The following is a 25,939-nucleotide window of genomic DNA, read 5'->3' as shown; positions in this document are numbered from 1 at the left end:
GAGAGGCACGGGCACTCCAGGGAAAAGCCAATCAAAAATAATAGACCTTGGGCCTCTTTATCAAATTCTGATCTCAAGAGAAAGCAGCCTTCCAGACTTTCAGAGCAGGCTGAGGCTTGAGAGGAGGAGTGCATGTAGATTCCGCCACTGGGTGGAGCTTCTTCATTAAAGGAATAGGCAACAGGCGTCCAGACTGGGGAGAGCAGGGAAAGCGCCCATCAACTCCTCCTGCCCTCTCTTCAACCTGCTCCAGGAGGTGATGCTTATAAAACACATCCTTCCCAAGGCGAGGCTTCATTGAATTTGTTCTTCTCTTTCCCCTACCCCCACCCATGAGCCAGGGAGGTCTGTGCAGGTCTGAAATGATAGACAGCTAAGGCCTATGAAGCCCCGACCCCTTTCCTGTCAGGGGCTCTGTGGTTGCACAGAGGACTCCCATCCCTGGGATGGTATCACTGCAGCAACAGAGTCCATGTTTATTGAAACACTGTAATATAGTATGACTTTTTGCTTTAATGGAATTTTCCTAGACCGCTAGGAGAAAAGACTCCATTAACCACACTACAAAGGCCTCTACTTATTAGTATTTTAGAACAGTGGCAAAACATTTCTTGAATCTAATTATTGCTGACAAATATGAAAATTGAAATCAAAGTTAAATTTTCAGCTACAGTGCCTCATATGCCAGCCTTCTCTGACTTCCACTATTGCATCAACACATTTATTCTTCCAATAGTTTCAGCAGAAGATTGGTTATTGTCCCTCTCCCTTAATACAGCCTTCTTTCCTCCTCCACTCCCCCCTACTCCCTCCCTGGCTTGGACCCTATATATTTTGAAGCATTAAATCTGACATATTCATCTTGGTGGCTGGCACTAGGTAACTAACTTTATGTTTACCTGTCACGGATGCAGAAATGAGCCGCACAGGGTGCTGGGAACCTGTTTCCGTCTCCCGACCCTCTCCTCCCGCACCCAATCCTAGCCTTCTTTTTTTTTTTTCCCAGATAAAAGTCATTTGACTGATTTCAAATTCCTGGTGATATCAGGACAGAAAAAAAAAAAAAAAAAAAAAAAGACTTGTCAACACCTTTCTTTCTTTTCCCCTATTAAGCATACTGTAAAAATCAATCCCTTTTGTCACTTCACTCTGCTTGCGAGAATGTTTAATGGATGTCAAGGGAGCTAATGATGGCTGGTAGAAAATTCATTTTAGATTTGCTATTTATAAAGTACTCAGTACTCAGGTGGGAAATTAACATGAGGCAAGGAGTGGGGCGGGGAAGGCCAAGCCTGGCAGTGGAGAGCTGGGGCCCTGCCAGGCTGGTAGTTTCTTTGTGTAGGTGGCACCCAAAGCATCTGGGGACAGAAAAGTATGTGGCGGAGGGGCCGTGTGAGAATGAATAAGGGTACAGGCTCGGGAAACATAGGCCTGGGCAAGTTGGCCTTTCTGAACCCAAATATTCTCAGCAATAAAATGCTATCTACAACCCCTACCTCACAAGGTTGATAGAAAGATTAAATAAAATATCACACATAAAACATTTAGCAGTGCCTGGCACATGGTAGTAGCACACGTGTAATAAATGTGAAATGCCTTTCCCGCAGCCCCACGAGGTTAGGAAGATCGGGACAGAAGGCTCAGCACAGAATTGCTCCAGGATCTCCCCTGGAACTGGGTGTAGTGGTCCACACAGAAGCCCACAGAGGAACCCTGAGTGAGCACCTCCCGGTACCTCTGGCCAGGTAACCAGGTCTGCCGGTGGCTGTCAGACTGAAGCATGCATCAGAATCATCCAGAGGGCTTCCTGATCCACAGATTGCTGGGCCTCCCCTCAGAGGTCCAGAGTCATAGGGCTCTCTGGGGGGTGGGGCTTGAGAATTCATATTGCTAACAAGTGCCAGGGGACCCTGATGCTGCCCGCCAGGGACCACACTTTGAGAACCACAGAGATACACATGCAAACTAAAGTGTCTCCCTGAAACGCCGATGGGTACCACTGTCTCCCAGGCCCGCACCACTTTCTTCTTTCTAGCCTGCCGAGATGGAGCAAGTCCTTCTCCACCCCTGACCCCAATCCAGTATAGGACTCAGGATTTTGAAGTAAAGCACTGAATGCTAATTAATTCCTCCCCAATTTTACATTGCTGGTCAAGTGTAAGGGCCAAGTGCTCAGGTTGTTTTTCTGGTTTGCTTCAATGTGTAGCCAAACCTCGGTTTCCCCTTCCTCTGTGCAGCTTGTTCCTCCATGGCTGATAGTCTGTTCCCTCCAGATCTCATGTTGAAATGGATTTCCAGTGTCGGAGGTGAGGCCTGGTGGGAGGTGTTTGGGTCATGGGGGCGGATCCCTCATGAATGGCTTGGTCCTCTCCTCAAAGTCATGGATTCTCGTTCACTGGAAAGTTGGTTGTTTAAAACACCATGACACCTCCTTCTCCTCTCTTGCTTACTCCCTCTCTCACCGTGTGACCTGAAAGTGTCCCTTCTCTGTGGCCATGACTAAAAGCTTCCTGAGGCCTCACCCAAAGCTGAGCAGGTGCTTGTGCCACACTAATACAGCCTGCAGAACCATGAGCCAAATAAACCTCTTTGTGCTTTACTCAGTCTCAGGTATTCCTTCATAGCAACGCAAATGGACCAACCCAAGCACTCAGAGGGAGCGCCCCTCTCCCAGTTCTCTCTCTTGCATCTGGAACTCCAAACCAGGAAGCTCCGGCCTCATCCACCCCTCACTCTTCCAGTCTCCTTTTCCTGGGCTTCCCTTGGATGCTTCTCTGTTATATTTGGATTAACTGCAAATCTCCTTTGATTACTCACTCTCTGTTGAAACAGACAACCTGTTGCCACGTGTTTGATTACTGAATCCCAGGGGAGTTCCCATTTGTAAGGCAGCCAGTTACAGCACACCCAGCCTTACACACATAGTCACTGGGTTGCTATTTCATTGTCTAAGAAGGTGCTTTCAGTTTCTAATTTTTCAATAATAAGCTTCTCACGAAGCCCTTAAGCTGTGAAAATAAGCCGAAAACTGCTTTTCCAGTCATTTACATAAACACAAGCAGATCAGGAAGAGGAAAAAAATAGGAAATAGTTTTACACATTCTTCCCGAGGCTCTGGAAGCCTGGGTGGATTGCCCATCCAGTCTGCAGGTCTGGAAAAGCACGACGGGAAGCAGGGCGGCTCGCAGCACACCTGCCACCCAGGCGAATGATAAACCCTGAAATTTCTCCTGACGCCCGCCAGGCTGCCGCTTTGCCGAGGCTGAGGGATATTCTGGGCACAGGCAAATTGTTCTGTCAGCAAGCCGCTCCCCCAGCTGCATCTCGTTAGGAAGCTTGTCATTCACTGCCCAGCCACAGCATCAAGGTCCCACCCTCTGGGGTGGCATCCTGTCACCTGGGGCAGGTAAGGGGTGGCTGCAGGAAACCTGCCCAGGAGCCAGGCCTGAGGCAAGGAGCTCAACCTCCTAGAGGGTTGCTGCTTATCTTGCTCAGGGTCATGTAAATCAGGGCCTGGCCCATAATAGGTGCTCAGTTATTTGACTAGCGGGGAGGACTTGCTGGCATGTGGGCCACTTTCAACCACCATCTTTCTTTTTTCTTTTTCTTTCTTTCTTTTTTTTTTTTTTTTTTTTTGTGATGAACTCTCGCTCTTGTCGCCCAGGCTGGAGTGCAATGGCATGATCTTGTCTCACTGCGACCTCTGCCTGCCAGGTTCTAGCAATTCTCCTGCCTCAGCCTCCCAATTAGCTGGGATTACAGGCATGTGCCACCACCACACCCGGCTAATTTTTGTAGTTTTAGTAGAGACGAGGTTTCACCATGTTGGCCAGGCTGGTCTCAAACTCCTGACCTCAAGTGATTCACCAGCCTCGATCTCCCAAAGTGCTGGGATTACAGGTGGGAGCCACTGCGCCAAGCCAACCACCATCTTTCTCCCTATATTCTCTTGCTTGCTTTCTCTTTCCCCAAATACAGATCTTAAAATAATCCAATGAGCCAGAAAGAGCAGCATTGTTTTTCTTCTGTGCTAACTCATACACATTCCTATTAAAATATAAATAAATAGGCCATTAAAACCCACTTCTACCTTTAGACACTGATTCTGATCAGGCTGCTTCCCTGATGTGCCTAATACTTATGGGCAAAAGGTAGGATGCCTGCTAAAAACGAGAAGAAGATGCCCGATTAAATTCGAATTGCAAAAACAACAAAAAGCAAGAAAAAAAGTCCTTTAGTATTAGTATGTGCTCTGCATAATAAAAATCATTTGTTGATCAGGAATTTAAATGTATCTGGTGTCCTGGATTTTTATTTGCTAAATCTGGCAGCCCTAGCCAAAGAGAATCTATATGTACTTACATAAATAAGTGAATGTACATATTTATACTGCTTACACACCACCAAGCCTCCTCTGTCCCGGTGCTTTAGTGGATTTTTTCTAAGGTGAGAGTATTTGAGAGACACTGAGGCCCCTCCCAAGAGGCAGGGTCCATGCTGCTGCTTCCTCTTCCCCATGTCCAGCCCTGGGAGTGGCCCTTCCAGAAAGAGCTCCCGACTTTCAGTCTTCACACTCTTTTAAATCAATGGTTCTCAAATTTTAGGATGAATATCCTGAAGGGCTTCTTGACACACAGAGTGCTGGGTTCTGGCCCGATACTTTCTGATTTGGAGGCCACGCTTGGAGAGTCCTGGTGTCATGACGCTGGTGTCTCAGATCCCTTTCCCTTTTCCCAGGGCAGATTAGAAACCAGGGTCCCCAGGAAGGCTAAGTATAAAAATGATGGGTTGGAGTCCGTCTTAACAAACTTTTGTTCTCCTTTTTTTTTTTTTTTTTTAAGAGGGGAGCGGGTTTCAGATTTATTTTCTCTTTACAAATGTTTTCATTGATACATAATATTAGTACATATGTATGGGGTGCCTGTGATATTTTGCTGCATGCATAGAATGTGTAATGATCAGACCAGGGTGCTAGGGGTGTCCATCACCTCAAACATTGGTCCTATGTGGTAGAAACATTTCAAGCCTTCTAGCTATTTTGAAATACATAATACTTTGTTGTTAAATAAAGTCACCCTCTTCTGCTATTGTTGTTCTCCTTTTTCAGCCTCTTAAATTCTTCCCCTGGTCTTATTTACTCCATCATCACTCAGCACTAAGATGAGAATGTACAGTGTTCCACTGTCCTGATCCTGCAGGAAGAACACCCCTATTAGAGAGCAGCTCCTGCAAAGGTGTGGAGCTGTGGAGGGGCACCAGCCTTCAGTGTTTGCTGGGGCGATGGAGCAGAGTGAAGAGGGGAGTGCTGGGAACAGAGCGAGAGAGAGAGGGAGAGAGGGAGAGAGAGAGAGAGGGAGAGCGAGCCAAGAGAGGGAAGCAGACGACTTTGATAGGGAGGTCCGGTCACAAGTGCCTGTGCTGTCAGCGAGCTTCAAAAACATTGGCTTTTAATTTCGCAACATGAATTGAGTGCCGAAAGTTTACACACAGTTAATTCGGTTAAATGTGAAAACTACCTTCCAAGGAAATTCATATATCCTATTTGAAAGATGAGGAAAACAACGGCTTGGGGAAAAAACTCAGCTCCTAACCTTAATGACAGACTGGGATGAGAAAGGATATTCTGATTGATGTGGAGATTAAGGAATGTATTTGATATGAATATGCTTTGTAATTTGTAAAGATAAAAACATATCTTTTTAATTCCTTAAAAAGACAATGCAAGAAAGGAGTAAATGATGAGCTCTGGATATGTTTGGGAGATGGCCCTAAATGGTAGGACCAGAATCAAAAAAAGGGATAAAGAAAGAAGACTGGGGTAGATTATGTTTTTATTTAAAGTCCAGAGAAAAGACAGTGGCATGAGGGAAAAGTGATTAGTACTGCATAGTATTATCTTGTTCACTCACCAGCTGTCTCTCCCGTTACACACGCAACTCGTTCAGTCCTTTTTGTTTTCTTGGAATAACCAGGCTGCAGGTACATGGACACAAAGATGTGGATCTGGACACAGGTGTGTGCAAACACACACATTTTCCCTGCATTACACTCAGGGAAAACAAAAGCCAGCAAATGCAAGCTCCTTTAACTTCCTGCCACCAAGCTTACACGTTTACCTGCCTCCTTCCTGCGCCGGCGACAGCTGATTATCTCTTTTGTTAATTTTCATTTGTTTATTCTAGTAAAATATGCATGAAATAAAATTCACCCTTTTAACCATTTTTTTAAGTGTACAATTAAGTGGCATTGAGTATGTTTACAATATTATATAACTATCACTGCCATTCATTTCCAGAACTTTCTCATCATCCCAGACAGAAACTCTGTGACCGTTAAATCACTCCCTGTTTCCCTCCTCCCGCAAGCCCCTGATAGCCTCTCCATGAATTTGCCTATCCTACGTGCTTCGTGTAAGTGGAATCATGCTTTGTCGGTCCTTTGGTGTCTGGCTCATTTCACTTAGCATAATGGTTTCAAAGTTCATCCACGCTGCAGCATGTGTCAGAATTTCCTTCCAAGACTGAATAACACCCATTTATGCACAGACCTCATTGTGTTGATCTATTTGTTGATGATGGACACTTGGGTTGTTTCTACCTTCACTATTGTGAATAATGCTGCTGTGAACATTGATGTATAAATACCTGTGTGAGGCCCTGCTTTCCATTCTCTTGGGTATATACCCAGGAGTAGAATTGCTGAGTCATATGATAATTCCATGTTTAGTTTATTTTTTTTTCCAATTCACTGACTGATTTAGTATGTTTAATGTTGTTTTGTTTAGACACTGAGTCTTGCTCTGCTGCTCAGGCTGGAGTGCAGTGGTGCAATCACAGCTCACTCCAGCCTTGAATTTTTGGGTTCAAGGCAATCTTCTCACTTCAGCTTCCTGAGTGGATGGGACTACAGGTGTGCACCTCTGTGCCTGGATAATTAAAAAAAAATTTTTTTTTTGTAGAGATGGGGTTTTTCTATATTGCCCAGGCTGGTCATGAACTCTTGGGCTTGAGCAATCCTCCAGCTTCAGCCTCCCAAAGTGCTAAGACTATAGGCATGAACCACTAAGCCCAGCCTGTTTAGCTTTTTGAGAACCCCCCAAACTCTTTTCACTGTGGCTGCATCACTTTACATTCCCACCAGCGATGCACAAGGGTTTCAATTTCTCCACATCCTCACCAATATTTATTTTCCTTTTCTGTTTCTTCAGCGATATCCTAACGGGTGTGAAGTTGTACCTCACTGTGGTTTTCATCTGTGGTTCCCTAATGACTGGTGATATTGAAACATCATGGTTTCATGGTGGTAATGCCTTAGCCACAGATGCAGCCTATGGACTTGAGGGCCTCTTCCATCCTTATCAAGGGAACACTAATTTTTCCTCCTTTCATATGACACACTAATCGTTTCTTAATGTCCATCCCTCTTGCCGTGGTGATAGGCCCCTGACTTTGCCTGGGCATACTATCATCCACAGGGGATTGTGAGTTTCCCACATGCTCTTGTACTTAGGTGTGGCAATGTGGCTGAGTCCTGGCCAAGAGGAGGTGAGCAAGGATGCCATGTGATGGCCTCCAGGAGCATCTGCAGGGGGCAATGCCCAGGTACCTCCTGCCTCTTCTTCATCTCTCCCTCATTCCACTCTGGCACACAGATGCTGCCGCCTCAGACCATGGAGGCAAGGCCGTGTGCAACAGGTCCAGATGGCAGAAAGGTCTGGGTGCCTGAGTTTAGGGAACACCTCACTAGCCATGAACAGACAAAGTAGCATATTTCTGTAACCAGAGGGATACAGATTACATTACTTAAGCCACTCTAATTGCATCATTTTTGTCATTTGCAGCTGAATCTAATCACAATGCATATTCTCAAACACTTCTCTCCTTCCTCACTTTAAAGAGTAATGGAAGCAGTCTTTTTCAAGACTCCTTTCTCTACCCATGCTCAGGATTCGCTACCCCTCCCACCTGTTTGTATTCCCTGAGGGCCTCACTTGGCCAGCCATCCCCATATCCTCCTTCTTGCCTCTCCTTCCCTGGCCCCTGCCCATCTCTCTCTCTCTCCCTCTCTCTCAATACAGAAGCTTTTGAAATAATGACACTCATTTTCTGACTCCACTTCTTCCTCCCATTTGTATCCCCACCCCATTGCTCTGCCCCACAAAACTGTTATCCCCAAGGACATGGGAGAGATTACTGCAACTAAATATAATCTCCCTTGATTCTTTAGAAGCGTGTGACACTGCTGACATGCCTGCCTTCCTCAAATTTGCATCATTTGGCCTTATGGCCTCATGCTTTCAGATTTTTCTCCTATGTATTTGTCCACTTTTTGTCAATCTGCTTTCTCAGATCCCTTCTCCTCCCAGCCTTTAAGGACTAGTGCTTGCCCTCAATTCTTTTTTATGTATTCCTTACTCTCTCCCTGGATAATTAATTGTATCTGTGTTGAAGACTATCTTTGTTCATGCCCAGATATCTCTCCAGAGTTTCAGATCCATCTAGCTAACCTCATATTGGAAAGCTACTGTTAAACCCATCATGACCCAAATTGCATTAATTGCTCTCTCTCTAAAACCCACCTCTAAGCCATTCACTTAGAAAACAGAAGTCCTCTTACCCTTTCTTTATTACTTATCCTCTTCTTCCCTGTCCATCTCCAAGTCTTAACTCTTCTACCCCCACAACTTTTGAATACCCTCATGTCTCTCCTTCTCTGCAACTGTCACTCTGGTGACCTCGTGCCTAACTGGTTGCAATGTCCCTTAGAAGGCTTCCTTTCCTCTAGTCTTTCCCAACTTCAATTCATTTCCCATACTGTAACTAGAATGACACATTACCATTTTCAACTAACCCAAATCATGTTGTTCGACCACTACAACTGCAAGTGTGATCATGTTACGCCCAGGCATACAACCCTTCAATGCACCCTTTTCCCTCAGTATAAAATCTTCAATAAAAACAGTTCCAGCCCTGACCTCTACCTACCTCTCTACATATACCTCTTGTCTTTCCACCTACATTCCTCCTCCCATCACCCCATACAAACACACTCAATCTAGCCAAATTTGATATCACAGTCCTGAGACGTTAGCATATACAGTTTCTTCCACTTATAAAACTCATCTCTCCTCTCACCTGGTTAAATCTATTCACCTTTATCTCTCAGCTTTAACATATCTTCCTTCCAGAGGACTTTTTTCTGTCCTGAAAAGTCTCCCAAATGCTGCCATAGCAAACTGACCTGCTTTTATCCCAGCTCTTACCACGTGATAGTCACTTGTCTATTTAACCGAGTGCAGGAACTATGCCTGCCTTGTTGTTGTGTATGCCTAATACCGAGTAGGGTCTGAACAAATAATTCTGAAATGGATGAAATATAAATGTAAGTAAACACTTGGCCATGCTTTTGGATCGATTATGTTGCTCTTTTATCATTAAATTCAATGATGTGGAGATGCCATGTCTGTATCATTTGGAGATAACACAAAGCTGATGAAGACATCTCATCCGGATCCAAAAATAATTTCAATGGATTTAAACAATGAACACAGGGGCAATAAAGCTTTAAGCATTTAAAAAGATCATTTAGAGAAGATCACCTGTGAGCAAGGATAGGCAGGGTCTTGTGGAATCAGATTTTTTGTGAAAGGAACAAACACAGCCTCAAAATGAGCCAATGATGTGGCATGTCTGAAAAAAAGAATGAAACTAACACAATAATTAAATGAACCTATGTAACTATAAAGTCCAAAATCTGCTAAGTAACAGTTCACTTTCTACTTTGCCAATCAGATTACAGCTGGCAGAGTCTACTCTGGCAACACCTTTTCAGTTGATCATTATCAAACTGGTCATGTTTCAAAGATAATGATCAGGATGATTAGTGCTCCAGAAACTGTGCCATGCAATGATCACAAGAAAGAACTAAGAATTCCACGATAAGATAAGTAGGGCCTGTGATAGTCATCTCTTAGAAAGTGGATCATACACTATTGCTTCTATCCTGATAGCTCTAAAGGCAAAACTTAGGGAGAGGCAAATTTTTGCTCCACGTAGATTTATTAGAATTGTATTCAGCTGCAAGGAAAAGAAAACTAATAAAATGGAGATTTTTTTTCACAATTGATGATAACTTTAGAGCTATGCATTCTACAGCTGGTACAGCTGCTAGGTCATCTTGAACCTGAGTTCCCCCTATGAAATTACCCATACTCAAGTATTTTTTTATTTACCCAAACAGCAAGTCCATGTGGTTTGACCTACAAGCGTCCTTCTCTGTCAGTCTTGATATGTGTCCTTTCTCCTCCTGTTTGTAAATGGGACCCTGCACCTCCAAGAAGGATCCCAGTCTCCAAGTCAAGAAGGGAAAATAATAAAGTCCAAAAAGCACAGGCCATCCACGTACAACCCTCCACACCGTACCCAGTCATGTTATGCTTGTATTCCATTGGCCTGAACCACAGTATATGACCATACCCTGTTATAACAGAATCTGGAAGTTGAGTATTTTAAATGGGCATGTTCCTACTAGGAAAAAATTTAGAGTATTATTTCAAAAGAGAAAGGATAGAATTTATATTGAGGAGGCATCAAAAATGCCTGCCAGAATTGCAAAGTGCTTTCTCACATAGTTTATCAGCTATGAAAAAGAGTGTTAACATCAGTTATGCTTAGCTGTACCTCTCAATAGAATCATCTGTTGTTCTTTTGAAATAGAGATGAACTTGCCCTATTCCGACCTATGCCAGGAGAATTTTTGAGAGTTAGACCTGGGCATCTGCTTTATAACAATCTCCAGAGGTGATTCTGATAGGCAACCAGAACTGAGAGCCACAACCCAGGTAGTGAGTGTCTGGTCACTAGAAATCTCTGGAATTCTTGAGCAGGAATTAATCAACACAGTTCAGACAGTATTGTTGCCTTGAGGAGGAGACAGGGCAAGTGAAATGCCATGGTATCTGACAACTCTAGGAGTCCATGAAAAAGTTTCTGGATTTAATTATTAAATTATTTGACCTTGGACAAGGAGTTAGCAGTATGAGAAAATAATGGAAAAGATGACAATATGGCATTTAGATCCTTTTATTGGGAAGTTTTCATGGAAAAGGAAGAGGAAACGTAGAATGATTACTTAATTCTTCTTTGTCCTCAGAATTAGCAAAATGGTTTATCCATCTATAAATGTTCATATATCACCAATTGCATTGAGAAAAAAAAGCCGTTGATTAATCTCTTCCACGTCTGGGCTGAGTTCCCTCCTGACTGTTCAGGAAGAGAGTCAAGTACCCTAGTGGACAGCTTTGTGGAAGAAAGAGAGACTAGATTTGGAGAAACAGCTAAAAAACAATGGACCACTTCACCTTCTCCAACTGGATAAATTCATCCAGTCATTTTCCTCTTTTCTTAGGTTCTATCTTCCCTATCCCCATTCTTCCCTCTGATGCCAGCACCTCACCTAGATGTAGAGCGTAGGTTCTTCCCCCTTCCCCTACTGATCTGAGCAGTTCACCATTAGAATGACTTTTCCACTCTTAGGTCCATTGAGCCTGAAATACTGAGCTCCACAAGTACACTACATAGGTACCCATAACATCCGGTTTATTACTGATTACAGCCAGGAGGGATTACTAATATATGGGGAAAATGATTTAGGATCTAAAAAAAGGAACTGTCAGACAGAAGAGATGAGTTGAATCTAAGAAAATGGCTTTATAATAGAAAGGGTAAGTTCTGAGGTCAGGCTCTTGCATACCTAGTGAAACAACTCAGGCAAACAATAAGGAAGAGTTGAATGAACAATAGCTCACCTTAAGTCGGCAGAGTTATAGGGCAGCTGAAATACCTAGTAACATCTCAGGTCTTCCTCCCTTCCTTTCATCCATAAACACTGAGTGTCACATTTGTCCAAGGGACTGTGCTATGTGTACTAGGTATGTAAAGATAAATAAGACAGTCCTGGCCCTTCAGGAGCCCACAGCCCGATAAGGGGAGATAGATGTGTAAATAGGTCACCCACACTAACATGTTGTGGATATGAAGAGAAAAGGTAAGAAAAAGAGCAAGTCAAGCATGAGAGAAGGAGTAAGAAGACTCGGCTGGGCGCGGTGACTCATGCCTGTAATCCCAGCACTTTGAGAGGCTGAGGCAGGCCGATCACCTGAGGTCAAGAGTTCAAGATCAGCCTGACCAACATGGAGAAACCCCATTTCTACTAAAAATAGAAAACAATTAGCTGGGCATGGTGGCACATGCCTATAATCCCAGCTACTCTGGAGGCTGAGGCAGGAGAATCGCTTGAACCTGGGAGGCTGAGGTTGTGGTAAGATGAGATGGCACCATTGCATCTGAAGCCTGGGCACAAGACTCCATCTCAAAAAAAAAAAAAAAAGACTCAAAGGAAAGGGTTCCGAATTTTGAATTTAGTCTGAAATTATCAAAAGCATTTTCTAGGTAGAGAGGGGCAGGGTAGGGCCTGAGCATAAGCCGAAGGAACAGCATGCACGTGTGCTATACAGAGGGAGCAACAGGAAACCCCAAAGAGGCCATGGAGCAGGGAGTGCCTCGGTTTAGGGGAGAGACAAACTGAGGACAGACCCTTAGGATTTACACACCTTGCCAGAGAGCTGAGACTTCACTCTACTTGGATTTGGAATTGGGAGAAGCTATAATATACTGGGCTCTTATATGCTGAGTTACCAGGACACACTGGGAGAAGACTGGAAGAAGGACGCAGAGGAAGCGGAACAACTCTAGAGAGAACCACCAGCACTCTGTTAATGGATTATAGAAAATAGGAGGCAAACCTTGGAATATTTAATCTAGTAAAGAGAAGATACAGGGGAGAAGGGGAGGAAATCACAGTTTCAAATATTTGAAAACAGTCATGTTGTAGAAAAATTAGACCAGTCCTGTGGGTAGTAGAATTAAGTAATATTTATTGAGAGCTTACTATGTACAAGGCAGTATTCAAACACTTTATTTGCATTAACTTATTTAATCTTTACAATAACCTTACAAGGTAAGTCCTATAATTATCTCTATCTTATTGAAGAGGAGCTGAGTTGCACAGAGATCGATTCAATCACCACAGATCTCAAACCAGAAAGAGGCAGAGCCAGGTTTGGCTCAAGGCAATCTGGCCCTGAGGCTGCTATGTTATAATCACTCTCCAGATACAGGATCTTTGGCTGGATTCTATAAGAAGGCAGAATCTCCTTCTCCTACCTCTTCCCCTGCCTGTTCTTCCCATCCTCCTATCTCCCTGAAATCTGACAGTCAGATGCAATGGACTTCCGTAGAGATGCAAGTTCCTATCGTTGGAGATAGAGGCTGGAGGACCACTGCAGCTGCATTATTGAGGGGTCAGAGCCCAAAGAGAGGAACTGAAATGAAGTATCTTGAAAGTCCCTCTGAGCCTGAGCTTATTGTGATTCAAGGGTTGTCTGGCAAAGCAGTATGAACACTCAGGGGAGCCAGGTGGGTGTGTGGGTTGTCCAGAGACTAAACTTGGCACAAATCTGCCAGTAGCCCTGTTCTAATGTGCCTCTTAGATCTGCCGACTCCATCAGAAAACAAACAAGTTTTCACTCCTGCACACACCACAGGAGCTGACCCGGCCATAGGAGTGGAGCCAGCATCACTTCTACCTAACACATGAAGCTGCAAAATTGTCATTGAGGTTCTGAGCATGAGTCTTTATTGACCATGAGAAGGAGGGAGCAGTGGAAGCAATGCAGCTGGATAACTGATTCCTGGGGAGGGGCAGGGAGGCTAGGTGGAAGAGAAATATGTAATTCTCACACCTAAGGATGGAGCTTCTTCTAAGGCTACTCATTGCTTAGCACTCTCCAATCCAGCTCAAACACATTCCTTTTTGACCCTCAATCAAATGCCTCCTGAATTTCTCTTGAAGGAAGGCTTAGGAATTGATCAATTGAGAGTCATTATCAGTTCTATTCCCCCTACCCATGACAAGTTAATCCTTTCCTTCCATTCTAAGGATACTTTATAGGTAAATAAATGCATCCATATATGAACACACAGCATCATATATATGAGACAGCATGTAGAGTTTGCATGCACACACACTGCTGACATGTTCTGACTCTGTTCATTCGTCTGTGATGCTGTTTATATTCTTAGCTTCCTGCAGGCAGAGGCTGGTGCTGAGTATTTTCTTTTAGCACCACTACCTATCAATAACTATACTCAAAAAGACTATTTGCAGTATTGCCAAATGTTGAACTTGGAATGAGACTTGAAAATCTTTCAGTCCAAGTGTTTTATTTTAAAGTGAGAAAACTGAAGCCCATATAGGGGATGTGTCTTACCCAAGGTCTCCGAACATGTTCAGATGGCTTTAGAGGTACAGTTTTCAACTGACTGCAAATGAGGCCTTCTTGGAGAGCTCTTAAAAATATCAGTGTAGGGTCCCATCCAAAGGGATTCTGATTTAATTGGTCTGTGACAGGGTCCAGACATTGGTATTTTTATGAAGTTCCCCAGGTGATTCTATGGTATGGCAAGTTTGCAAACCACTGGCTAGGACAGAGTATTGCAAATAAATGCAGATTGCATCTACCCACTGAGGGTTCTGAGATCAAGCTGGGAGATGTATAATTGCTCTAGACCACTGGACTCGGAAGAATCATGGGTTTATGAGAAAGGTAATTACCTGTTCTTGTTTATAAGAAAACCTAGGAATGATCACTGCCACCATGATGGAAATGCAGATAGCGGCAGCCCCCCTAAAGCATTCAGGGTGCAGCTATAGTACATGGCCTGAGCACCAGAGCACCTTTGCTACTTCTGTACACATAGTTCTGCAAACACGATCCATGGATTAAAAGAAGACGGGTGTGTAGGAGAACAACTATACAACGTGACGTCCAAAACATGGCATCCCACCAGAAGAAAACAAAGAAATTCCTTTCGTTAATGATGCATTTGTATTATTCCAGGAACTCTAAATTAAGATATGATGAATGGGTAGCAAATTAAAGGGGTTCTCATAGAGCAGGTTATCTTAGCTCTACCCTGAATTCTGAATCCCTCCCAGAGGTCAGATGAACAGTATTTGCCTCATCCAGAAAAGCTGTCTGAGGCCAATTCTTCCCTGGCCTTGTCTGGTGTTCTCCCTTTATCTTCTAGGCCCTCCAGTTCTGTGCAGAAGCCAGGGCATAAAGGAGGTGGAGAGGCCAGAGAGGTGACAGTGATGTTCAGCATCAGTCAGTAACTCAAACACACAAGGCAATGACCACAAAGGCAGTGAACTCACAGCAGCCTTCCCCACCCTATATATACCAAAGACATCCCTGAGCTCCTTTTCTACAAGAGGTTGTGTGGAGTAGCAAAGGCAGCATCTCTGTGTTATGAGAACCCAGAGTCAGGGTGTGCACCTCCTCTCCCCAAACCCTTCTCAAAACAAGGACTGAGGGCTAGTTACTTTCCTGCCATCTGTCATCATTTGTACAGGAGGCCAGAAGCTGTGTCATGGAGTCTCCACCATTGCTTCTGGTACTGCTGTTGTTGCTTTCCATTTATGACAAAGGATGCCAAGCCAAACCAAACCTGAGAGATGCAACTAGGTCTTTGGTCTAATCCATTAGTTGCTTTTTCATCACTGTTGTATCTCTGGCACCTAAAACAATGCACCGAACATAGCAGGCACTCAATAAGCACTTGGATGTGTTTGAACCAGTCGACAAATAAACAACCAGATGGATTTTGTGTTAGGGTGAGAGTTTGGTGACACTTCCAAGATGAGCAAAGGAAGCACCGCTAGAGAGTGAATTTGAATGAGTAAGTAAAGCCAAAACCAGCAGTCTTTTGATCAGTCTTTTATTATCGCAAAGGGCAATACTCTCACAGAAGCTAAAAAAAAGAATCAAATTTAGTAACCTAAGATGTCCTTAGTAACAGAGCCGAAGAATGTGTTTTCCAATATTTGATTTCTTAGCTTGACAGTCTCTCTTGAAATACTCTCTTCTCCGCAATGAAAATGTGAATCTTTGTTGGTTTGTTTTGCAGTTTGCAAATGACTTACAGAGCTCTTCTGGCGGGGTTTCTGTATCTCCACTTGCAAATAAACAAAAGGCCATTTCTCTAATATGACTTAAGTAGGGGAGAGTCTGTGATCTCCTGTCATGATTTTAGAAGCAGTAGAAAAGGAGAAGAGAAAGGAGGGGCAAGTAGAAAGAAGAAAAAGAAAAACCGAAACAGCTTATAGAAGCTGAGAAAAAAAGCAGGAAATAGGCAAAGATAAATTAGATATGGAAAATTAGAGTGTGAGGGATACCAAATAATGGAAGACTCTGTAATTAATAGGATCCCAGAGAACCTTTGGATGGGGGCTGAACTCGCCTATGGTCCATTGGCCTCCCTCCCCGCTTCCATCACATCAGCTGGGCTCCTTGTGAACTGTGAAGACAGGCTCTCCCCTCCTTCTCCTAGGCAAGCCTGCATGAAGCAGAGCAACCCCTGCCAGCTTGACCTAGATCTGTCAACTGATCAATTACTTTTCCCATAGAGGAGAAGGAAAAACGAAAGGGAGAAAGAAAAAGGGAAAGAGAAAAAGAAAAGGTGGAGAACAGAGAAGTAGGGGGAGTGGGCAGAAGGAGAGAAGGAGGGAAGGAGGGAGAGAGAATGGGAAGGAACACGGATGCACTCTTGTATCTTTTCAGTTTTAAGCAGTGGTAGCAAGAGCAGGCTTAATCCATAAGGTTGCATAAATAAAGACATACATACGTACACACATACACACATACATACATGAAAGAAAAAAATAAAGCTCTCAGAGGTTACTGACCAAAATCATAGTCAAAGCAGAGGATAGAGCTCTTTTTTTCCCACCCTTTGCCAATCCAGATTAGAGCTATTTTTTCGGAGACTCCTACTCCTAGCTCCATCCTCCCTAGCGCTCCCCGTCTCCACCATTCACACTGCAGTCCCACACTGAAGCCTCCTTTTGCAAAGGGATGGGACGCATGCTCCCTGCAAGTGCCTTCGAAAGCCCCTCTGCCCTTCCCCAGTGCACTCTCTGAGAAGATGAGGCTACCTCCCACAGAGGGGAGGAGATGCTTCCAGGAACACTAGGATGGTACCCTTCGACCCTTCCAACCTGTATGCCTTCGACTCCTTTATTCCTGCATGCTTTCTTTTTTTATGTTTAATTGGTTTTATTGAATTCCAAATGACTACAGACATAAAGTAAACATGTAACAAGACAATAGAGCAGAAAGGAAGTAAACTGCATAAATATAATCTCAGCATGGAGTTCCACTTAGCACCACATGTTTGGAGTGTTACAAGCATTAATGAGTCCTTACGACACCCAAGGGAGTAGCTCCCCGGCCTGGTGGGCAGGTGGGGAGATGGGCCCGCAGAGGGAAACCTTTTCCCCTACCGAAAACAGAGCAGTTTGAGCCTAGAAGTACATGTCCCCCGTGGAGCTATGTTCAGGCCACTAGAAGTGGCTAGAGACCTGGAGACCATACATATTGGGGGTTTGAAGCATTTGTAGGATCTCTGCTACAGCAGGAAGGAGAGCAATGTGGGTGTTTGTTTGTTTGTTTGTTTTTTAATCTTTAACATTCTAGTTTGTGGGCAGAAGCAGACCATGAGCTTGAATTCACAATACTTGGAAAAAAGCCAAACCACAGACCTGTTCTTCTTACTCAAAGTGTGCATAATTGAATGGCAAGAACATTGCAAATCTCTCTAGCATGTGTCTCTTGCACACGTCAGAATCACGTGCCCCATACTGATTCAGAAATTCTGCCATTTCTTGGGATATTGAGAGAGCTCACTTCATCCCAATGGACAAGTTTTGGCTAAAATCAACACCAGGTTGTTTGTCCCATCAAGAAAAGGAGCCAGTACCAGCATGGCAGACAGCACGCTGGCAGAGAGCAGAACCCAGGAAACTGCCAGGAGGCAGTCTAGACCCGATCACCTCAGGCCGGGAACCAAGAAAGATACCTGAAAACACCATTCAGGACCCCTGAATTAAAACCAGTGCTACAGAAGGGGGTTACTGAGAAAGAACAGAAGTCAGGGACTGTACATTGCAGCTGATAAGACGGGTTTTCGGGGCCTATATTAGGCTTTAAGGGAACCAAAAAAGGGAAGAATCAGGACCAGGACCAGGCTCTGTGCCTGGTAACTAAAGCTGCAGTTTCAAGAATGGTCTTCATGCAGTGAGACCTGCTGGCCACGGCAGACACTCTCCAGGCACGTTAGAGCGAATGCTCAGAGGGCCGTCCCCGTTGGTGGGGTGGCCTCCTAATACAAAGGGTGGAGGTGAGCTACCTTTGTGCCACTGTGCACGCCTTGCCAGGAACTTCCCCCAAGTTGGCAGCCCCAAGCCTGGCAGGCAGGTTCCACTCAATGAGGCTCTCTGACCCCTCCCCTTGCTGCCATGCTTCCAAGAGCCTACAATGCCTATATCAGGCCCAGGGCCCAAACATTCCAGGCTAATGTTTCCACTTTGCCAGTAAATATTGTCATGGTCTCGTCTGCCACCCATGAATCTCAGAAGCATTGCCCAGTTCAAGCTGCTGCTGGCACCACATGTGTACTGTGCATGGCAGGAACCTGGCCAGCCTGCCTAGCTGAACGGCGCCCACTGCCCACCTCCTGGGTGCTGTGCGAAGGGGAGTGTGAACTTTGCCAAGGCACCTTTTCCTTCTCCTCTGCCCTGTCTGTGTCTCAAGCTAGCCGCTAAGTGGATGCGGGATGTGAGGAGAGGTGAGGAAATGAGAAAGGTAAGAGAGGAACCTACCCAAGCAAATGGGAAGGTGTTAAAAGAAACAATAATCCTTCGAAGGAGAAACGGTAGGTTTTCTAGAAAGAGGAAGCTGCAGCACAACCAGTCGTTCCTTTCAGAGGCTCTCAGTGGCAGAAGGTGGGCGGTGGGTGTGCTGCAAAGGACAGTGTCTGATCCAGCTCCGTAGCATCTGCTCCCAGGAAAGAGATGCCTCTACTTAATCAACCCTGGTGTATCTTAGGGCCAGAGCGCCAGGGAGCTAATCGCCCCCTCCTGTCAGCGTCACTAATCAGTGCTGATTCCCTCAGAAACCCCCCTCCCTACCTAAGCTGGATCATGGTTGCTGGTTGGGTTGGGGGGAGGAGCAGGTCAGGGAGGGGTTCCTAACCTGCCACTAGCACCAGGCACCTTTTCAAGAGGCACGAGGCACAGGAAGTAGCAGCTCTGGGAAGAACCAGCTTAAAACAAAAACAGAGGAGAAGAAAAAATCGCCTTGGAATGTGTACTGCATTCTAACTAGTCCCACTGGGTCAATGCAATAGGGGTGGATTATTGCAGGCAAGACCTGGGCTGCCTCAGTAATTCTGCAAGTTTGGTAAGAGATAGCTGGCAGACTTCAGCGTCCTTCCCCTGAAAGAGAGAACAGACATCACCTTTGCCACATCTGACGGGCAGGCAATATGGGGGGCTTTGGGGGTTGTTCTGTCTTAAAATTGGGCAGCCTTGTTCTGTTACGACACACTGAAGCCTATTCAGGGCTGACTGGGTGAGGGTAGTACAAATAAGGCCATCATTCTTTTTGAGACATTCAGGATTTGGTAGCATGTGATAAGGTCTAAGATAGTCCTGTCGCCACCACCCCTACCCCAAGGTAGGAACAAGACCACAAAATCAGATGGCACCTTAGATAAATTTGCACCACTTTGCTACTCATCTATTCAGAGACGATTCAAAGTATGAGCAAATATTATGCTTCCCTGCATTTATTCTGATGAAAAAAAAAAAAAACACGTATGCTAATTTATATGTAAATTCAGTATGGCCCTGGGGCTCCTGGCATGCAGCCAGCAGGGCTGTTGATGGTGGAAGTTTGGTCATTGTCTCCAGTTCGATGTTACAGACAGAAGAGACATGGATCTCAGGACGGACAGAAATTACTGAGGGCTTGGGACCTTCCCTCTCCCTACCTCTGACCCCTCACCCTGCCCCTTCCTGCTTAGTTTTCATTTTTGCCCTCAGTCCTCATAGAAACCGCTTTCCCGAAAGTGCCGGATCCTGAACTCAGCCTCCCCACTTCATTCTTGTGCACCCAGAACAAGCAGGGGCGCACACACATGCACGCACACACACGCTGATGCTGCTCCATATTATATAAGAGGAGTCAATCAAGGATGCCTCCAAGTTGACTCCCTTCACTCACACACCCACCAAAGCCCCTGGGGGAGACGAGGGAGACCCTGAGGCCCATGCCTCCTGGCGTTGGGTGCAGCAGGTGACATCATGGACATCCCTGCAAGATTCACCACCTTAGACTTCCTTATCATGCGACACAGATCCCTTCTGTCCCCCTCCTTGCCTTCTTCGTCGAGCCCCAGCCAAGGGTGTACACATTTGATCTTTCCAGCCTGGTCTCTCTGCCCACCTTACGTGGATCCACACTGCAGCCACTGCACCCTATGTAAAGAGGACAGCAGCAATCCCTAGATCCTAACCTCGGAGAAGCGTCAGCAGGACTACAGCTCAGGACTCAGTTCAGATCAGGAGAACTCCATATTGCAGGGGGAGAAGAGGGCGAGGGGGTGGGACTCCCCATCGTTTTTCACTGGGTCAGAGGGAACTTTCCTCTGGGAATACAACTGCATAGGACTGAGCCTCGCCTCCCAAGAGAGGGCTCCTCCTCCCAGAGCCCTGCTGGGTCACCCTGGGAAAGTTTCTCAGCTTGTCTCGATCCTTACGAGTTTAGCCACGTTTAATACGAAAGAGGCAAACTAGTCATCCCAAAGGACAGGGCAGGTGGGAGCAAGCTGATCAGTGGATAATTCTGTTGCTGGAACGAATGGACGTGAGAGCCGGGATGGGATGTGGGGGGGTGGGGGCACGGTGCAGCAAATGGACTCAAGGTGCAGGCCGATTCCACATGCACAGAACACAGCACTGGGAACATCAAAGCATGCACCAACTGCAGCCCCCAGGGCTCCGGGCTCAGGCGATAAATAAACAGAAAATTAGCATTCGACTCTTATTGCCTCTCTCCCTTCAACTTCGAAAAGCTTTTTCGAATTTCAGAGCCCCGGCTCCCCTTCCTTTTATCTGATTGTTATCCACACCCCCCACCCCAGCCACAAACACACCCCCAACACATTCAAAACTAAGACAGTTGTCCCCCACTGCTGCAAATTGACTCATCCCTTGAAGCTGGATCGCTGACCAGAACCGCACAAGAAGCACCTGAACCTGATTCTTTCTAGCCTGCCTTTTCCCCTTTGCTCCTTTTAAAAGCTTTGCAAGTTCGCTGGTAGATATTTAAAGTTTCCTCTTGTAATTTCTTCCCAGGCGCATAAGCAACACATTGGCAACCCTGTTGCCCTCCGAATCTGTCATTTCCCCCTGCTTACATGTGTGCTCCGTTGTATATGTGTGCAAGAATGTGCATGAAGCCAGGGAGCCTCGCACACGACCACAGACCTAACAGGAGCACCAAACACGTTTTACTTATGCACATACATTCCCCCATTCCGGTAGCAGCCAGAATCAAATCAATATTCTCACAGCCTAGTCGGGAGAATGAAGTCCCAGCCATGCTGTCTAAACGCTCTCTCCTCCACCTGCAAACAGCGCAGCACAGCCCACTCGGGGAGTCTGCAAATCTTATAAAGCACACTGTACAATTCCTGGGTCTACTGTAAGCAAATCAATAGCGAGCTCTTACCTTGGAAGAGACACAGAGCAGCCAGCCCCGTGAAGACTGCCCAAGAGATAGAATTGTGCATTTTTGACTGGATGGTTTTCATGATTTTTTTTCTTCTTCTTTTTCTTCTTTTTTGTCAGGTTCGGTTTTTTTCTTTCCTTCCTGATAGATTGTGTTGCTCTCAAGCTTGTGCAAGGAGATTTAAATCCACTGTTTTGCTGAAGGACACAACAAGAAAGCCGAGGGTGTGAGAGAGTATGACTTCTCCGTAATTATCTCCACTCATACTCTGGCACTGAGACACATTGTACAATCTGGCCCTGGACAGCCCTCCTACAAGCTGCAATCATTGGTTCTAATCCAAGGATTGACAGAGCTACAACACACGCGCGCGGGCACACACACACACACACAGACTCTCTCTCTCTCTCAGGAATCATTTACTGGGCAAATCAGGCTAGCTGATTAAAGAGACAGGAGCCTGGAGAGATAGAATGATAAATGCCACTTTGCCCCTTCTATATTACTTTCATTTTTTAAACTGACAGTCTCTGAGTCTTCTGAATATCAGAAAATCCCTTTCCCCCTGGCATTCCCTGGCCTCCTGAACTCAGATTCCCTTTGCACTGGAAAAATCCCATAGCCAGCCATGGCTTATGGGAAATTTTAAAGGGACATTTTCATGCTCAGTGAAACTTGTAAAGATGAGTCAGATTTCATTTGTTGGTACCTATGTTCCCCTCCGACGGAAATATCATTCAGTGACAGCTTTTTTTTTCTCTCTTTCATCAACATTTCTACTTAGTTGCTTTGAAAATAGTAAATAACTTTCTATTTTCTCCTCCTGTCACTCCTGTTTCAGAACATCTATGTTACTCCTCTTTTTCATTTACTTTTTAAAAACCAATTTCCTAAAGTCATCCATGTGTATATGATACCATGAAAAGGTACGAAGTACCTAGTATTTGAGAAGAAGTTCTGCAGTCTGAAGATGGAGAACCTTCTTCAAAAGAAAACAAAGTAGGAGTTTATTGACTTAGTCAATCCACATCCACTAAAGCAATAATAGAAGCATCTGTGATTTAAACTGCAGCAAGAAAGATTCAGGTCAGACATGCAGAGGGGCTTTCTGAGTGTACACTTTGTGAAGGTCCTCAGAGAGTTGAAGACGTTAATCTCCTTGGTGATAGGAAAGAATAAAAACCAAACAGAAATAACCTAATGGATATACATAATTTCTTAAGAGGTCCAATTCTAGGGCCTGGAAGTTTATTCTAATTTTTGGTTTCCTCTTATGAGAGGCAATTTAGAGGATGTGAACAAAATATCTGGAAAATGTAGCTCCTGGCTGGGCACAGAGGCTCACGCCTGTGTATCCAGAACTTTGGAAGGCCATGGAAGGCCTGTAGCCTGAGCTCAGGAATTCGAGAGCAGCCTGGACAACATGGTGAAACCCTATCTCTACTAAAAACATCCAAAAATATCTGGATGTGGTGGTGCATACCTGTGGTTCCAGCCACTTAGGTGGCTGAGGCAGGAGAATCGCTTGAGCCTAGGAGGCGGAGATTGCTGTGGGCAGAGATTGCGCCACTACAATCCAGCCTGGGCCACAGAGCCAGACAGACCCTGTCTCAAGAAAAGAAAAAAGAAAAAGAAAAAGAAAATGTAGCTTCTCGCAGAACCTTCCTTAGCCAACTCTGGCACATTCATATCCCCACTATGCCTTGACACACATTTAAAAAATATTCTTCTAGAACTCCACTGCTAATTATTATTACTTCCTTGTAACCCCCATAAAAATGTTAATGTATTTTCAAACTGCATAGAAGAAAAGTACTCATTGTCTGTTTGTATTTTAGCATACAGAGGTGAAATGAAAACATCGCTGCCATTTTGCACATGTCGAAGACACACAATTTACCTTGTTTTATTTTTTTTTCTTTTTCTATCTTTCTTTTTTTGTTTTTACAGATTTTTGCTCTGTCACCAAGGCTGGAGTGCGGTGGTGCAATCACAGCTCACGGCAACTTTGAACACCTGGCTCAGGTAACCCTCCTGCCTTACCCACCAGCTAATTTGTTTGTTTGTTTGTTTGTTTACTTTTCTGTGGAGATGAAGTCTCACTATGTTGCCCAGGCTTGTTTCAAACTCCTTGCCTCAAGCAGTCCTTCCAGCCTCGGCCTCCCAGAAGTTGACCCTGTGATGAGTATGAACAGGAACAACATTCCCTGGAATGTGGGATCTTGTGACCATGAGAGGAAGGGGCCCTGGGACCTCAAGATCTGGGGACCTCAAGATCCTACTCACAGCTCTGCACAACCAAGGGGCCTCAGGCAGATCATTTCACCTCTGTGAACCCTGGCTTCTTGTCTGTAAAATTATAGAACTGGAATAATTTCTTATCCTCCTTCCCATTTTAAAGACTTTTTATGTTAACTGGTATTTTTTTTTTCTTCTTGCCATTAAATTCTAATTCACATGTCTATCAAAATGTCCTTGCTACCGTGAGCTCCCAATGGACAAGAATTTTATCTGTAGATGAGACGTTTTGTGCGGTGCTCAGCATAGTGACATGTGTAATTAAATGCTTTGGAACAACTGTGATGGAAGGTGATAACAGTGCTGTGCAAAAGGAAGGTGTGCTCACCACCGGTTCATTTCTCTCCAGAACGATGACAAAGATCATGGGCCACTGGTAAGTCTCTAGTCCCAATCTGGAGAGGTAGACACTAACATTTGTAAATGTCCTCACTCTGAACTATAATAAATCTATACAGTTACCAATGTTTATGAAGCTCCCATGTGTGTACAAATAATAAGAAATTAATCATCAGAGTTGATATTTATTGATATTTATTTGCAGTGTGCTAGGCATGATACTCAGTGTTCTATATGCATTTTTTCTCATTAAATCCTCATAACCTGTGAAGTGGTGATATTACCCTCCCCATTTTATACATGAGGGCATTGAGGCTCAGAAAAAGCTTGTCCACAGCCACATAACAGTTAAGGAATGGAATCAGGATTTAAACCTAAGCATTTTCATCTTAGATCAACTTCAAAAATAATATTCTGTGCTAAATACTGCGAGGGACTCAAATAGATATCAATCATCCTAGTGTATAATCTTTTTGCTGTTTTCAATAGCATATGAGATTATTAATAAACATTACAAAATAATACATATGTTGATACAAAACTACAGGAAGACTCATATACTGCTCTCAATCTTAACTGAGTTTCAAATGGTTGGTACATAGAATTAATTTCATCAGACCGCACAGGATAGCTGGTTGTTTTCTATGACAGTTTTGTAAAGTTCTTTGGAGATGGTGGGAGTCATGAATACCTTGAGAGTGACTCTGATCCTAGATCTGAGGCAGAGGGAAGGATATTGCTGGATGAGGATACCATGAATTAAAAACTAGAGTTAGAAATATACCAAGTAGATTTGAGGTTCTAGTGACTTGTCTGAGATTCCCCATCCTACCCTTCTGTATAGCAATAAAAGCTTGAAAATATTTTCTTACATAAATCTTAGCACAATATGATTCTTGGCAGTTACTTTCTGCACACAGGTAAGGTAACCATGTCTGGTACCCAGCAGGCACAGACACTGGGCATCACTGACATGACTTGTTGATTGAGAGCACAGACTTAGGGCTGCTTTGCTTGGGGTCCAAATCCCAGTTCTGTCCCGTAGGGGCTGTGGGATTAGGTTGAGTATTTCAACTCCACATCTGAAACAGGATAGCAATTACCCCCGCATCCCAACCATAGCCAGACATCCTAACCATCAACTAATTTTCATTAATTTTACTGTTTTAACAAATTGGGATGGATGTGGTGTACCATGTGGCATTGGTGGAAGCTATCTGTGCTTGGGAACTGAGACTCCTGGACAGAGCAGTCTGAGCATTATGCTTTGTGCATTCATTGAGGCAAAATATATCCTCAGGGATTGCCGAACCAGAAGTCTAATTTGGGCTCTGAACACTGCTAAATGCTAAACTATCTTGAGAGCTATAGCTCTTTCAATGCTTGAATTTGCCACATGAAGTAAAATTTCCCAGTGGCCTTCAGGTTTCACAAAAGCACACCATTAACCTCCTTCTAGAGAAGGCATCCTTTTTCCCTCCTTTGTTATTGGGTTTAACACAGCATCACCAATACAGGCCTGTTGGATCAGTCAGCTCCTCATTGCTATAATTACAAATCGAAAAGCTGATCCTAGGCTACACACAGAAGGGTTTCATCCAACCAAGT

The 25,939-nt window shown here is 44.6% G+C and overlaps 1 protein-coding gene across 3 annotated transcripts in view; it reads right to left on the bottom strand.

Annotated features, from left to right (window-relative positions):
* The window catches only part of NTM (neurotrimin), a 975,363-nt gene extending 953,090 nt beyond the window's left edge, over positions 1–22,273 (bottom strand). For all 3 annotated transcript variants that reach the window (XM_011934700.1, XM_011934698.1, XM_011934701.1), the window contains exon 1: positions 21,695–22,273. Coding sequence is in view for 2 of the 3 variants with exons in the window: in XM_011934698.1 (XP_011790088.1) it covers positions 21,695–21,776 (82 nt within the window). In the remaining variant the exon portion in view is untranslated. The remainder of the gene's footprint in view (positions 1–21,694) is intronic.
* Positions 22,274–25,939: the final 3,666 nt, after the last annotated feature.

Source organism: Colobus angolensis, unplaced genomic scaffold, assembly GCF_000951035.1.
Source record: "Colobus angolensis palliatus isolate OR3802 unplaced genomic scaffold, Cang.pa_1.0 Scaffold137, whole genome shotgun sequence".
Taxonomy (NCBI): Eukaryota; Metazoa; Chordata; class Mammalia; order Primates; family Cercopithecidae; genus Colobus; species Colobus angolensis.
Note: the sequence above shows the minus strand (reverse complement) of the source record. Positions and strands in the feature narration are given on the sequence as shown.